This window comes from Cyanistes caeruleus, chromosome 22, assembly GCF_971803275.1.
Source record: "Cyanistes caeruleus chromosome 22, bCyaCae1.hap1.1, whole genome shotgun sequence".
NCBI lineage: Eukaryota > Metazoa > Chordata > Aves > Passeriformes > Paridae > Cyanistes > Cyanistes caeruleus.
In genome coordinates, this window is record NC_141722.1 from 4814274 (window position 1) to 4829495 (window position 15222).

Consider the following 15222-nt stretch of genomic DNA (forward strand, 5'->3'; position numbering starts at 1 on the left):
AAGAGGACTGAACTTAAAACAGAAAGAGGAAATTGTCAGAAAATTGCATTTAATAATATGGATCCCATCATTAGAATAGGCAACTTTCTGTTCTGTGTTAAACTACTACTCATAGTCATAAATCCAAGCAAAACACTAGAGTTTTTTCAAAAACTGGTGTAAAGAAAGAGGGTGAAAAGCACTAAAGAAATAAGGATTCTGTACAGCAGTCCACCAAGCCTACAGTATTTACCTATGCTGCTTAACAATCTTATCCATTTTTTCAAAATCTAGTCCCAAAAGTCTAGAGTTAATTGATTTAATCTTCATCACCATATCAGTCAGTAGCTGACTAAGGCAGAGAACTCAGGGCCCAAACTCCTCTTGTTCTAGCTAGAAATTTCTGCAGCAGATACATTAATTTTCATTTTTCACAGGAAAAATCCCAGCCCAGTAATTTGGGATGTCACCTTTCTCTTACCTGGCATCATACTGCTGAAGGCTATTGTCCTCTGCCCGATGAAATCCCTCCCAATGGGGTCGTGATCCCACACAAGGAACCGGATCAGGGCAATCTCCGGCATGTGGACTGTGAACACCAATGTCTCCTCCCACATAGGGTTAAAACCTTACAAGGGGGAAATCAGCCTTCAGGTATCTCATTCACAAGAAACAAGAAATCTGCCTACCCAAGGAATACCTAAGCTGCAGTGTCATTCTAGTTTTCCTGACAGATTGATTGTTTTCTTGGAAAATCCAGTACTCCCATAAGGAATAGCACAAGGATTTGCAAGGAACAAGTATTGGGTCTTACCTAAATTTGGCCCTGCTTCCAGCAGGGCTTGGCCAACCTGTCTTTTGACCACAGCAAGTTCAAAATACCCTTCTCTCACACATAATGAGAAAACAAATGTCTTGTTTCACAACAAGATCTTCAGCACATTTATACCAATTCAGTCAAACAAGTCAAAATCCAAGTCTAATTAACATTAAAAATGCTAAAATCCAATTTTCAGTGCTTTGTCATAAGAGGCACCAAATCTTATCTACTCCTATTCTCATGGAAAAGACTTGCCTGAAAGAGGACATTTCAGTCATAAAAAACCTAAATCCCAGATAATCTTACCATTATCATCAACTACTCTGGTTTGTTCTTTGAAGCAATCAACAGGTAAGCCTATAACTTCTACTTCAACAAATGGATCTATGATCTGAAAAACAAAGAGCAGCAAATATTGAAAAGAAAGAGTAACAGAGATGAAACCCAAGCAAATTGCTTTTATAGTATGGGCACTGTACACAAATGTCTGGGTAATTATTGGTCCTGAGCCCTATGGAGTGGATTATTAAATTGATAAGATCTCCCTTTTTTTTGCTTCTCCTGGAAGTACCGTGTTGGCAATTAGAGGAAAACCATCAAACCACTGCTGTGATGCTTAAAAGTGAAGAAAACCACCTGAAGATGTAGGATTGTTCATGACCTAATTTATTGGTCTCCTGACAATAACTGTAGGATGTGAAATCCTCATCCTTAGCTCAGCCAGTATGGAAATAAACCTGCATCACAAAATAACAATCACCAGCTGTCCCATACCTCTCCTCTATCTCCCAGCATGGAATCACGTGGTTTGGGAAGTTGTTGACCACTGATAATTCTTAGAACTAGCTGTTTCTTCAATTGACCAGGCAGTGGGTCTTCAGAATTTGGATTAAAGACACCTGTAAGAATGAAGAGTCCCATAGTATGAAAGTGCAACATGACTTTAATAACAGATACCTTCTGGCTTGTTTGCTTCTAGCATCAGAAATACATCTTTAAACAAACTTTAACAAGGCCTCACACTCAATCCTGTCATGCAATCAGTGATCCACTGGTTTTGCTGGTTTTCCTTACCTTGACACATGCAGTTTGGTTTGAGGACATAGCCACAGTTCCCATTGGCACTAAACTTGGCCCGGTTCAGCTGTAGCATCCTCCCCTCTGACTGGTAGTTTAGTGCAACTATTTAAAAAAAGAAATCAGATTCAAATTTGACTTCTTAGATGCAAGAAACAATATGGAAAATTATTCTCTTATATTACAGCTTTAGGGAGAGAAGCTCTCCAGAAGAGCTAAACTCTGAAGCCCTCTTTCATTTGAGAAGTTAATTTATTTCCATTTACCAGACACCTCCTTGCATGTAAGACACATGTTCAAGGTAATCAGTCCAGGAACAGTAACAAGGAGGATTCAATGGTCAACAAAGCTGGACAAGCAGAGAACTCAGAGTGTCCTAAGGGGTGATTCCAGCTCTCCTATTAAAACATCCCTCCCAAAATAGAACAAAAAATAAATAAGTTTTCTTTCTGCTCACCAAGTTGGCAGCCAGCATTCCAGAAAGGCTGGGGGTTGTAGTTGCTGGAGTCCACTCGGTAGGAGGAGGGGTAGATGCGGGACAGCTGGTGCTGGTTGAAACGTAGGTACTGTGCTGGTTTCTGCTGCAGGATCTGGTGGGCTTTAGTTTCACTGAAAGATGAAACCTGCCAGCTGGAAGAGACTGCAGAGGAGAAGAGAGGTAGTCTCCTAACTCATTTATTTATTATCTAGATAAAGTTTTCAAAAGTACATAGCACTAGTTCCTTAACTATCAAGCATCATTTCAGTGCATGCCACTCAGAGGGAACTCTGTTTTCCTCAAATTAGCAGATACTGTGCTTATTGGAGCAATTGGAGCAATGGTTGGGAAGATGAAGGTGAATATGATGATGATCTGAATCTTCATTAAGAAGTCTGCATCTAATGAAAATATATGTAAGAACATAAACCTTTCCATTTCTTTGTGTAGCAATTACTTTCACCAAACTTTTCCTTCAACTTACTTTCAGTTTCAACATCATGGATGCCAACAGACTTCGTGTATTTCACCAGGTCAGACAGGGCCCTGGACAGCTTCATTGTCTTCTTCTGTCGGTTTACCCTAGAAAGACAAAACAAATTAACTTCCCACATATTAAGGGGTAAATGTTATCTTTCATATTTAAAAATAAATCACAGAAAAAAACATGAATCAGTAAGGGCTCAAAAAACATAAAAGGTCCACTGTGCTTTGCTAATTAGTCTGAACAGCACCAAGACATCAGTCTGTTGATTTGGTGGCAGACATTCCATCTCCCCTCTTTCCTGTCACATACCTGCAGCCACCAACAAGCTGACATCTAGACCACAAACAAACTTATTTAGTGGGTGCAATTATGCAGGCATATTTTAGCAAAAAAGTTGTCCAATCACTTTTTAACAAACCTGCTGCAATGTACAGAGCTCCTGGCTAAATTCCCTTGAGAATCTGAATCGTCTTCACCCTCTTCCATACTTGATGCCTTTTTCAATTTGCTTCCTTTTTTCTGTATACCAGAAGGAAATAAAACCATAATATCATAACTGTGTCATCAAAGTTTGAGCAGCTGGCTACAATTCTGCTTTGTTATGCCAATGAGTGTGTTACTTTGAGAAAATGGAAAATGACAGCTTTCATAACACTCAGCTCTACAGCAAAATTTGCACATGGGGAAAAACTCCGCCCAAGGTCTGAGCCTTGTTATAAAGAAAGCACAAATCCAAAAAAGGTGTGAATTAATTTTTGTGGTTCTCAGTTAGATCTTAGACACCCTCAGACCTTCATATAAATCAAATCTCTATCGTAATGCACAATGATAAGCAGCTCCGCAGCCTGTCTGTTCAGTGAACAGCCTCAGAGCGAGGTGCTGCAGATGTTGCAGTTATGAAATTCCTCTCCACTGCATGCAAAAATAAAAAACCTTCCAAGAATCCAAGATCTGGTACAGACTTCACCCTGACAGGGGCTCACCTTGCGTTTGGAAAAGCTGCCCATGAGAGACCGGCTGTGCCTTTTGCTGGCACTAAAATCTTCCCCGGATTCCGCATCATCCTCAAGTTTACTCTGAAGCAGCCAAAGAGAGAAGAACACAGGAGGCTCAGACAGAGTGCTCAGACAGTCTGTATATCAGCACAAACAGGAGGAGATTTTAGCACTGACTATTCTGGGTAATACCTCTGCTAAAGGGTTTGTCAAGCCTTGGCCTTGTAGTGGCTCTCACAAGAACTCTCTGATACGTCGTATAAAGCATTGGGTTTAAAGTACATCCAAAACTCACCCCACAGAATGTTTTGGGAAGCTGATTTTCAGTTCTCATCCCTAGCTTAGTTTTAATCCCTGGTTATTACACCTGCTTATTATTGGCAGATCTCCACTGTTTTTCATTTGTGTGGAACAATCTTCCCAAACTTTTTGTGGCTTATTATAAAGTCTAAAATGAAAATGTCTCAACTTCATGAAGTGTAGTCTGTAGGCTGAGTACATTTATATAAATTAGAGTTAATATAAAATTAAATTATCTGAAAACGCATAGAACATAGAGAACTGAAGAACAAAAAGAGCCCAACTTTCATAAGCAGTTTTTATAACGGAAAATCAAATTCTTTCTGTTGAAGTAATTTCAGAGTACATTTCATGCTCCAGTTCCTGTGTGAGCAAGAAAAATAGTTTGTGTACCTGACAGTGATGTTCACCTGGTATCATCATTTAACTGCATGAATTCAGTTACAAAGCTGAAGTCAGTAAGATAAGATATATTTAGTAAATTAATGAAACACAAGTACCATTAAACATAAATTCACCTTCTTACTGTCAAACTTCAGCCCAGCCTTTCCTGAGGATGGTAGAGTGGAAACTGTAAAATTGTTTGGATCTTCACAGTCACGGATTTTGGATTCTTTTATCAGTGAGTCGAGCTTTTTCTTTGCTATATTCTCCACTCTTTTCCTGTTAGCAGATGCCTGGAAACAAAACATTAAATCATTAAACAAAGCAGCTGTGGTAGTTTGGCATTTAGGAAAAAAAGTGGAAAACACCCACGTAAGTGATTTCTCTGAGCGAGGCTGCTGGATGTTTCTTCTCTTACTGAGATCGGGCCAATAGCTGGCCAGGTCTGAGAACCGACAGCATTTTGCACCACTGAAAAGTTAAGATCGCCTTTGTGAATACCACCTTTTAAAAACCCAAAGCCCGGGAACTTTTTTTCTTTTTGTTTCCAGCCTTGAAAAGTATAGGAGCTCTGGTGCAGCCGGCCCACTCCCGCGCAGCCTGTGCGGCCTGGGGAGAGGGGCTGAGCCAGACTCCAGCAGTTCCCAGGCGGGGAGGGGAAGGAGGCTGCGGGGCTTCCCCTGGCCCCAGGCCGGGCTGGGCTCTGCTGTGGCCCCTCCCGGGAATCCCTCCCGGGAATCCCTCCGGGTCCCATATCAGCGGGGCGGCTGAATCCCTCCCCCGGGGGGCCCCCGGCCCTAAGCTGGGCCGGGCCACAGCTGCTGACATCTCGCCGATACGGCACACAGAAGTCTCCAGGTCGAAAACCATCCGCTGCCTTCCAGCGGCAGCCGAGCTGAGAGAGACACCTGAACTCCGACACCATGAATACCTGCCGTGGCCTGGGCCAGATTTAACCCTTTCACTACACAGATAAGACCTTCAGACTTAATCCCCTCTCCAGAGAGTGGAAAGTGGGACTAATTGACACGTAAAAGACAACATGAAACATCAATGTCAGTTCTTACTGAGAGTCAAGCCTCAGATGGAAGGAGAATGAGGAGATGCTTTAATAAGCTGAAATGTTCTTGGTAGGGCCATGGAGATGGACAATACTGTTCTGAAAAACTCCTTTAATTCATGAAAAAGTATTGGGGAAATGAAGTATTCAAAGTGTAGATCTGAGCAAAGGTATCCACTGATGGAACTAAGCAGATGGTAGAGCAGTTGTGATCCCATAAGATGCTTGAACAGAGAGAGAAGTGAGAGCTGGTGAAGATCCTTTGCCCCAAGGGAGAGAAGGAAAAATCCTCTGTTCTCAGAGATGATCACAGAGACAGATAAAAGAACCTTTGTCTTTGAATAACTCATTCTTAAAATAATACCCCTTGAGTTCATAGCCCATGAACACACCTCTGAGTGGTGTGAAAATGGGAGGAGGAAATGGCAGAGTTTTTGCCCGGGTGGCTGCCAATCATAGAAATGAAAAGTAACGAGACAACTGTTTCTTGTGGAGAATTCTCCATGGAATGACAAGAGAAAACTCCTCTCCCTACAGAGACTGATGAAAAGACTATTGTATAGTCTTTACCATCCCAGGTTTTGTCTCTATGGTGTTGGGAAAGCAAAAAGGTTGGGAGGGGAGAGAAAAAGTTTCTGGAGATTTTATTCTGGTTTCTTATTCTTGTAGTCTTATTAATAAAGTTTCTTTATTCCTTTTAAGTTTTAAGCCTGTTTTGCCCTTCTCACAGTAGAAATGAGTGAGTACCTTGGTGATTTTAGCTAATGCTAAAACCCACCACATTATTTGGTGCGTTGGCAAGGAAAAGAAAAATTGGAGAATCTAAACTATTACAGCAGCGATGAAAAAAGCATCATGTGAGTCCCATGCCATGTTCAGGCTGATCCTGCAGCTACAATATGTGCAAGATCTAATTTGGATCTAATAGGTAGAATGGATGGGAGATGCTTTAGAATCCTCTTTTCAGCAGATCCAAGGCAAAATGGAAGAGAGTTCTGGTTCCCTGCTCTCTGTGCACTATGGCCCATGTGGGGAAGTGGGGAAATAAAACTAAAAATAAAAAGGGTTTTCTTTTTTGCTCAGGTCTTTTAAGGGGTGACAGATTGTGTTCTCTCAGTAGGCCTCAAGAATTCCCAGTAACATTTGTCATGAAACAAGCTCTGATTTTCTGAACTCTTCAAAAATTCATTTTCGAAAGCAAACCAGGTGTAGCACATCTCAGATTTAAAGCATCAGTAAACCTCAGCAAAGGCAACTGTTAATAACAAAGATGGTGCTGTAAAATATTGTGATATTCTAACATGTAATAACTTCCAAAAAGGCAAGAAATTATTTTTTTCCTTTGGTAGTCTTATTCACAAAGAAGTTTCTCTTGCAGATGAAAAGGATCAGATCCATAATACAAAATTATGAAACAGCCTGAGGGAGAGAGGATTGAGAATGCAAACTCTCTCCAAGGCAATCTGGTTTATGTCACTTAATTGTTTTTGCTGTGTTTTGTATTGTTTCTGCAAGGTGCAGTGGAACTTGCCAGAAGATTAAAGTAACAAAAAACAAAACTTTTGAAAAGGATAAAGAAATAAGGGATTTTCAGATTGAAGCCAGAAGAGATTTTCCTTGCAGTAAAAATCAACCAAGCCCAGCATTCAGAAAAGCAAAGGGATGCTCTGTAAAAATGACCACAATGTGACATAAGTAGAATATTTTCTTTTGGGGTTTTTTTGTATTGTAGGGCCAGCAGACTGTGATGCACTGAAGAATTATGAGATACTGCTCTTTAAAATTCTAAACTTGAAACAACCCCTAGAACAGGTGCTGCTTTCTACGCACTTTTGTCAATCTGCCCCCATGAAGGGTTAGAACCTGAACCACTTCTGATGAATCTCAAAGATCAGACCACACCCAGACTCCAGAGAACTACAAGGTTTCCTCTCATTGGGATGGGAAGCCTTGACAGACATTTATATTCAAATGGGCACTTCACTTACATCTCCATTCATTAGTTTACAGTCATCATCAATCTCATCAGCACTGTCCTCATCAGAAACTTCTCCTTCCTCTGCATCATCGCTGATGTTGGCTGGAAGTTTCTTGCCCTAGAAGATAAATTCATTACAGAGTCAGGAGAGCATGCCGCTCTTGCTATGACATATTCTAAAAAAACCCCAAAATTATTCAAAGGATGTTCTTTCCAGGTTCTTACTGGCTGAGAAGACATTTGTTCTGAACCTTTTCCCAGACCCAGTTTCCTAAGGTCTGCTTTTATGAAATTATTTAAGTTAGGTGTTTACCTTAACCAGGATCTTCCCTTTAAGACTTGCTGGTGAAGGGAGCTTTGTGGAGTCATCATTGTGCACAGAAGACAGATCCAGTTTGTCTCCCAGGATTTCTGTAAGATACTGAGCCATCTTCTTCTGCTGCATGATGCTGCAGTGGTTCTCAATTGACAGTATCACAGGGTACCTGCAGAGACAAGCACCAGCTTCAAATTTGGCTTTGACAGCGTGAAGACTTTTCCCACTAACAATAGAGCAGTGCCATAAAGATAAACCTGCAGACAAAGCCTCTTTTATAAAGACAGCAACTGTTGTTTCTAGTTCTGGTTTTACTGTTCTCATTTATTGTTGATTATCCAGGCTGAGGCCAAGGAAAAACAATGCCTCGTTCATTGAAGGTAAGATTTGTGGAATATCTGCTCCAGTGTGGTCAGTGCCACATGTAAAATCACACTGAAGGTGGATTTCTCTTTAGAGATCATGCTTTTTTAAGATCAGCACAACAGTCAGTCTATAAAGGAGTTTTGCAGAACTCAACTATCAGGGATTCATTAATTAAAAATCAATTCTTTTAATCCTGACATCTGGACTTCATTAGCTCCTCATCAGGAAAAATTAGGCTTTCAGCCACACCAGGTATGACTTCAGGCAAACTGCAAAAAATCTCAGGCTCACAAGAGGTTTACCTGGTCTGAAAATTTAGTGCTAGTTCAGCTCTATTTGTAAAGGCAGATGGGCTGTTTTAGGAGAGCTACTGGAAAATTTTTACAGCAAAAAAGTAATTTCTCTTGAAAAAAAATCACACAAGTTGGCACACACATTTTGACTTTGTGGAGGAGGAGAACAGTAATTGCCAAGATATATGAAACTTCCCATGAATAATACTTTCTGAGCAATTTACCTGTACGGAAATAACCTCTTTCTGATGAACACTGCTTTGTCCACAATCGGGCTACTGTCTCTTTGGATTCTTTATTCCCTGACTTGTTTCCTATCTCTGAAGCACCCAGGTGTAGACTTGGCAGCACCAGAGTGCACATCCAGAGAGACAAAGTGGTCCAACAGTCAGCCCTTCACTAAAACCATTCACTGGCAAAACCTGTTTTGCCTCAGGTGTTGTACAAGCTCAATAAAGCCAGCTCCACACCTTTGTGCAGAACGTCCCTACTCAGCTTTGCCTTTTCTTCTGAAGGATCTGAAGGATTTCCTCCCAGAAAACAACTCCAAATTCTGTCTGGAAATCTGGAACAGGTCAGATCTTCACTGTACATGGATGCCATGGAACACTCCCATTCATAGCCCTGAGACTCAAAGGATGGAAGGCTGGATACATACTCATTCTTGATAAAGGCATATTTGTTGATAGTTTCAATCACATCTTTGAAGAGGATTTTGGAAGTCAAGGTGTATCCATGGTGGACAATTGGTTCCCCATCTGGCCCATCCCAGCAATCAACTGTAGGACAGAAACAATGACACCCATCAGAGCAGGAACACCTGGGCCACAGTCTGTGGGAGACCATAAGACTCTGAAATTCCCTTCAGCAGTCCAGCCTGCTGTGTCCCCAAAGCAGGGCACAGGTTCATTACTACCCTGCATGTCCCTCCTCACTGTGCTGAACATCCTTCCTGGGAAGGAACTTTCTAGCCTTGACTTCATGCTGGGAACATGCTGTTCCCACTGTTTGAGAAAGCCTCAACAAAGAAACTCTTTTAAAAAGTGCTGAGGAGTTTATGACAAGGGAGAGAAGACAGAGCAGAGTATGGCTTTCATTGTGTTCCTGCTGAACCTGAAAAGGAAAGCAGAGACTCAGCCAAGCTGCTCACACCACAGGCCAAGCCCAGACCTGGTCATTCCTAGCCCACCCTGGATTTTGCCTGACTTTATACTATTATCATATTTCCATGAAATGTTTAACTCCTCTGGAGCATCCAGTGGCACATCCACAGTCCAACCTGAGCAAACCACATTTGCCTTCTGAAAAACTCTGAAAACACTTTTATGGTCAGAACATAAAAGATGATTATGAAACAGGCAATGTCTCAGAAAGGCAGCACAAGCATCAGAAGGGATTGCACAAAAAGGCTTCCTGATCACTGCAGAGACTGTCACCATTTCACAGAATGCTTCCCTGAGCAGAAATATCCACTTTCCTCTTAGGTGTGGCAGAAGCTCTGCCATATTTGCCAGTCTGGTTGTCACACACTTGGCTAGGTAGGACAAGCACCAGTGCATTCTGCCCAGCATCAGCATCCTCTCTATAACAGGAGTTTTACAATTTTTCTCCTCACTACCAATACCACCACTCCTCAAATGTCTGTCTTATTTCCATGCTCAAGAAAATTTGTCCATCCTATCACAACATTATTTTGTTGCTCTTTATGAACAGAAGACACCATTTTCCCATGCTTTTTCCTCTTCTCCATTACCATGCCTTCTGCAGAAGTCACAATTTTTTTTCTCAGAGAGGAGAAACAAGACTACAGAGCCCACTGACAGCTCCATTTTGCTCTTTACCTTCCACGCAGCGACAGCCAGACTGTAGCACCCATGCATACATGTCCACCCTGGACTGGGACATCAGCTGATCTCCCATGAGGTAGGTGTTGTGTGAAGAGGTAATGAAATAGTGACTCAGAGGGTAGCTCATGTCCTGGTTCACTTGGTAATGTTCTGGATTGAATATGTCCCCCGATGGACTCCGCATGTAATTGGTGAAACCTGTCAACAAACAACACTATAAATAATGCAATTTTATCCTTTTTGTTGTTGTAACCTTCCTAAAACCAGCCTAAAATGCATCCCGATATTCACCAGCACATTAAAGATAAAGAAATAACACCACTACACCCAAACTGTCATCATGACCAAGTGCAATTGGGCTGTGTAGAGACAGTTTTTGATTACTCAACAGGAGATACTCTCCTCTCCTCTTTCAGTATTTTCCCAAAAAATACCAGAATAATGACAGTACACATTGGCTTGTATAAGCTGCAGTCTCTAATTTGGATATGACACCACAAACCTGCCCAAGGAGTGGGAAGCTCAGCAGTACTGCACTAATGTCACTTCAGAAGACTAAAGTTCACTCCAGACTTGACACTGAAATATCAATTATCTGTTGGGCTTTCAGTGATGCTACCAGAAGAATTTATTTTCTGGAGCAGTGGGATGCTTGAAAAACCTGCAGACATCATGACCTGTACCCTCTGTGTATTGCAATCAGTACTCTTGTTCACAAGCAAAGTTATAGCAAGTTATGATTTTATCTTTGTGTGAAATTGCTGCTCTCAGACCTCCAGCTGACATTTGTGCATATATCACAGACACATTCACAATTCAGACTGACATGAAACACTGTAACTTCCACTTCAAATCTCCCCAAAAGGCTCTTCTTTCACCACCAAGGAAAGACTCAGATTCCCATTCACACCCCGGCTTTGCCGACAGGAATAATACCTTTGGTCAATAGGATTTTGCTTCACAATTTCTAATTCTCCAGACATTTCACTCATTCTATAAATGAATGTGCCCATGTAAAAATCCTGCCAAACTTGCAAAGGTCTTAACACACTTTGACTGAGACAAGATAAAATGCTACCTTTATGATGGTCCTTTTAGGCTGTACATTTTGTGTTGATGAAAGTTTTATTAAAGGAAAAGAGCTGATAAACACAAATAGCAGCCAAAAATTTTGAACAATACACTGGGACACAGTGCAAGGGAATTCAACTCAGCCCAGCTGAATATGGAAGTCTCCTTGAGCACATACAATGAGCAATGAGCAAATCAGTGCTAGAGCCAAGGTGAAAACAAAAGATAAGCCAAGGCAGAACAGCCACTGTGGAAAATAGAGCACAGTGTGTCAGCAAACACACAGCCAGCCACTCATGGCAGGTAATCAGCTCTTCCTGCAAACCAATCAGCTGCTGCAAGATTATTTCCACACTGCACTGGGAGGGCAGCTGCTGCAACAACACATCGTTTGCTTTAAGCTCTTGTTAAAACATGATGTCATGATGGTTGTAATGACTTCAGACTAATTGGATTTATCAGTCCTACAAGGAAGGAACAGGAATGAAGGAAGGTCCTGGCAGCGGTCACACAGTATTGCAGCGGTCCCACTCAGGGAGCTGCACTGGCACGGTGTCTCTGATCAGCAGAAAAAGGTAAAGGGTTTCTTTGAAAGACTGTGAATGAGCCCATTGTCACAGGCCAGTCCAAGGTGCTCCATGACAAAAGCCAGCACAGATGAGGACACAAGGCAGTACAGGCACATGAATGAATATGAAAAGACAAAGAACACTGTACTGTTATTTACCTACTATTGGAATGCAGCCAAGTGTGGGCAGGATGCTCCTGTCTGGGCTGTATCAATTTGAGGAATAAACAGGCAGCTTCAACTTCCATGGCTGTTTCGTTTCAGTCCCCAGGGCAACACTGGACTTGTCTTCTGGGAGTCAGGAGACATCTAATGTCTCAACTCCACACAAAGACAAGAGAGGAATAACTCCTCTGTGTGTGTGTACATACATGTTCATACATGATGTACATGCAGACACAGATTAATGATTTTTAAGCAGCTCTTCCTCCTTTGTCAGCACCAGCCCAGCAGTGTGCCCGTCAGCTCCTCAGTCACCTGTGTTTGGATGTTACAAGAAATCTCCTGCGTTAATTAAGCTCTAGATCAGGTCTATTCTGTTCTGCTGCACTTCCAGCAAGTTACTGGAGGGGTTAAGGTCACAAAGCTTTTTCCAATTGTCTCCAAAGGATCTCACTTGCTGCTTCCCCCTGATCAGGAGCTTTGTAGCAGACACAAGCAAAATGTCACCATGCTGGACTCTCTCTTATTCTAACCCATAAAGTCTGTAATTACTTTATCATCCATTCTGAGGCAAAGCAATTGTGTGTGTGTGTGTGTATATATATATATAGATAATTACATAATATATATAATTATATATACTATACAATATAAAGTATATAATATTAATATATTATTAATTATATTATTAATATATTATTATATGTGATTATATATAATTATATATAATTATATATAATTATATAATTGTATAAAGTTTATTATTATTAGCATTGCTTTTTGTTGTTTTTTGTTTGTTATTATTTGTTATTGTTATGTTATCTTTTTTTGTTGGTTCTTTATTATTATTGTTTTTCTCTATGGAAACTTCCAATAGTTTGAAAAACCTACTCTTACTTTTGCAAGTATGAGGAAGGCAAGATAATGAACTTGCTTATTCATTATTAACATCATTGCAACTGCCTGTAAAGACCAGAAAAATAAAAGAATGTCATCTGCTCCCTCACTGGCATTAGCATAAGCTTTACAATAAATTGAAAATTTAGTCTGGAAGTAGAACAGACCTTGACCCATCCTAAGCAGCCACCTTACACACTGTACCCACTTCTTCCTGCAGGAAACCAAACAACTTCTGTTCTGCCACTTTTCAGGATGACAACACGCCCACAGAAATGGACAAGACTGATTTTCTAAAGGTCCAAGAACTTTTGCACAGAACCTAATTCCTGAGGAATGTACTCCCTCTTGGAGTCAATAAGATCTGCCTGAAGATTTACTGTTTAGGGGAAAGGACTTACAGTCCCCAAAATAACAGCTACCAGCCTGGTGGTACAGCATTGATATATTTAGAGAGAAGGCTTCAGCAGCAAAGGTCAGGAAGGGAGGACCAATTTCATTTATCATCCCACTCAGACATTTACTCTGGATCACACCACTCCTCTTATATTAAGATTTAAATGATTTCCAAAAATACCAGCAGGAATGATGCAACTAAATTCAACTATGTTTTCCAAAAGCACAAACAGAGACACCTCCAGTTCCAGCTGACTTTCAATGACTGCTGCTTCACCATGCTATTTACCTTTCAAAACTCCTTCAAAGAGATCTGATTTCCCATTAGGTTCCTCAGTGAATGGTAGATATTAAAATAGAAATCAAAATGACTGGAAACATACTCTATACAACATGATAAAATTCTACAGCAATATATTCTGCAAGCAGCAGCAATATTCTCCTGAGCATTGAGATAGTTCCCTTTTCCCCACAAAAGCTGCACCAGACAGCTTACCATCAATTCCCAGGGCTCCCTCCTTCTTGTTCTCTGGGCATGGCTCAAACTTGCTTATGATTTCCAGGCAATATTCTTTAGTCACATTTGTCATCTGTAAAAGCAGAAAAAATGCAGTGTAGACTATCAATCACAGCTTCTCTGAGCTCTCTTCTCTGTCTCCAGTCCAACAATTGGGCAGATTACCCATAGTGGGACTCAGGATTTCCAGTTCCCAAGTGGGATTCTCACTCCTGTCAATCAGTGTCAGGTCAGATCAGAAGGGGAGTGCTCTGTGTAAAGTTTCTGTGCTATTGGCAGCTGCCTGATGGCAGAGTTCTGCTTTGTAGGTCAGATCTTTTGTTAGGCACCACAGAGCATCCAAACACAACGAGCTTTGTCACAAACCAATGAGATTTCTTCTCTTGTAGGATTAGAGGATTAGTTTGCATTATCAAAGGGTTTTTTTCTTTAAAATAAAACAAGAAAATGGCTCATCTTTATGCAGCAGTCAGAAAAATCTGTTAGTAGCAGGGAAACAGAGAATCAGGACATAATGTTCTCAGGAAATCTGCTAACTTCAAGGTTGCTTTGCATTCTCAACTAGAAAAGAAAAGAGTACAAAGGTAAATGTATGTCTGTAAATGTTGTCATTTATGAAACCAGGGCCATGTTGAGCTGTAACTTTTTTTACATAATGCAATGTTTTAGTAACTTAATTTTAACACAATTAATATCCCTGCTATTAACTGTAGTTGTATTTTCTATTATCCTGATATTATTTAACATTCCTGTCCTGAATGATCCAGAAAATCCTTTCTATTAGATGCTGTACATGGCATGAAAACACAGCCCTTGTCATCAGTGTGCAATAAAGTGACCATCAATTTAGCAACACAGAATCTTCGCCTGGGAGAAAATGAAACCACCAGCACATCTGCTACAAGATCAATGCCTTTTCTGACAGTAATTTAAAACCTAATAAATAAAAGTAAAAGAAGAAGACAAAAACCTCTAACTCTGCATTTGAACATTAATGATACTGGGTTCTAAAGATAAAGCTCTGGAACACCAGGGTTTCCTGAAATGGAGTAAGGATGTTTTCCCTGTCCATGTTGTATGAGAAAGGCTGGGAAGGGAGAGAAGCCCTGCAGTCAGGATTTGGCCATATCAGTAATTAGCTGACTTGATTTGTGTCCTGTGGTTAGTGTTCATTTTTCCCTCACCATCTGGAGGATCAATTGACCAATGAAATGGAAACACACCCAATTCA

At 40.8% G+C, this 15222-nt stretch overlaps 1 protein-coding gene across 2 annotated transcripts in view; it reads right to left on the minus strand.

The window, feature by feature from the left end:
- The window catches only part of PLCH2 (phospholipase C eta 2), a 79801-nt gene that overhangs the window by 12288 nt on the left and 52291 nt on the right, over positions 1-15222 (minus strand). Inside the window, exons 10-23 of one of the 2 annotated variants that reach the window (XM_086860535.1) lie at positions 13971-14064; positions 10375-10578; positions 9192-9312; positions 7872-8043; positions 7569-7676; positions 4655-4813; positions 3825-3917; positions 3260-3360; positions 2839-2936; positions 2334-2516; positions 1874-1981; positions 1574-1698; positions 1106-1190; positions 461-607 (exon numbers count right to left, since the gene is read on the minus strand). In XM_086860535.1, coding sequence (XP_086716661.1) covers positions 461-607; positions 1106-1190; positions 1574-1698; positions 1874-1981; positions 2334-2516; positions 2839-2936; positions 3260-3360; positions 3825-3917; positions 4655-4813; positions 7569-7676; positions 7872-8043; positions 9192-9312; positions 10375-10578; positions 13971-14064 — 1798 coding nt within the window. Of the gene's footprint in view, positions 1-460; positions 608-1105; positions 1191-1573; positions 1699-1873; positions 1982-2333; positions 2517-2838; positions 2937-3259; positions 3361-3824; positions 3918-4654; positions 4814-7568; positions 7677-7871; positions 8044-9191; positions 9313-10374; positions 10579-12178; positions 12262-13970; positions 14065-15222 lie in introns of those variants that run through there. The other variant, XM_086860536.1, reaches the window with a different exon arrangement.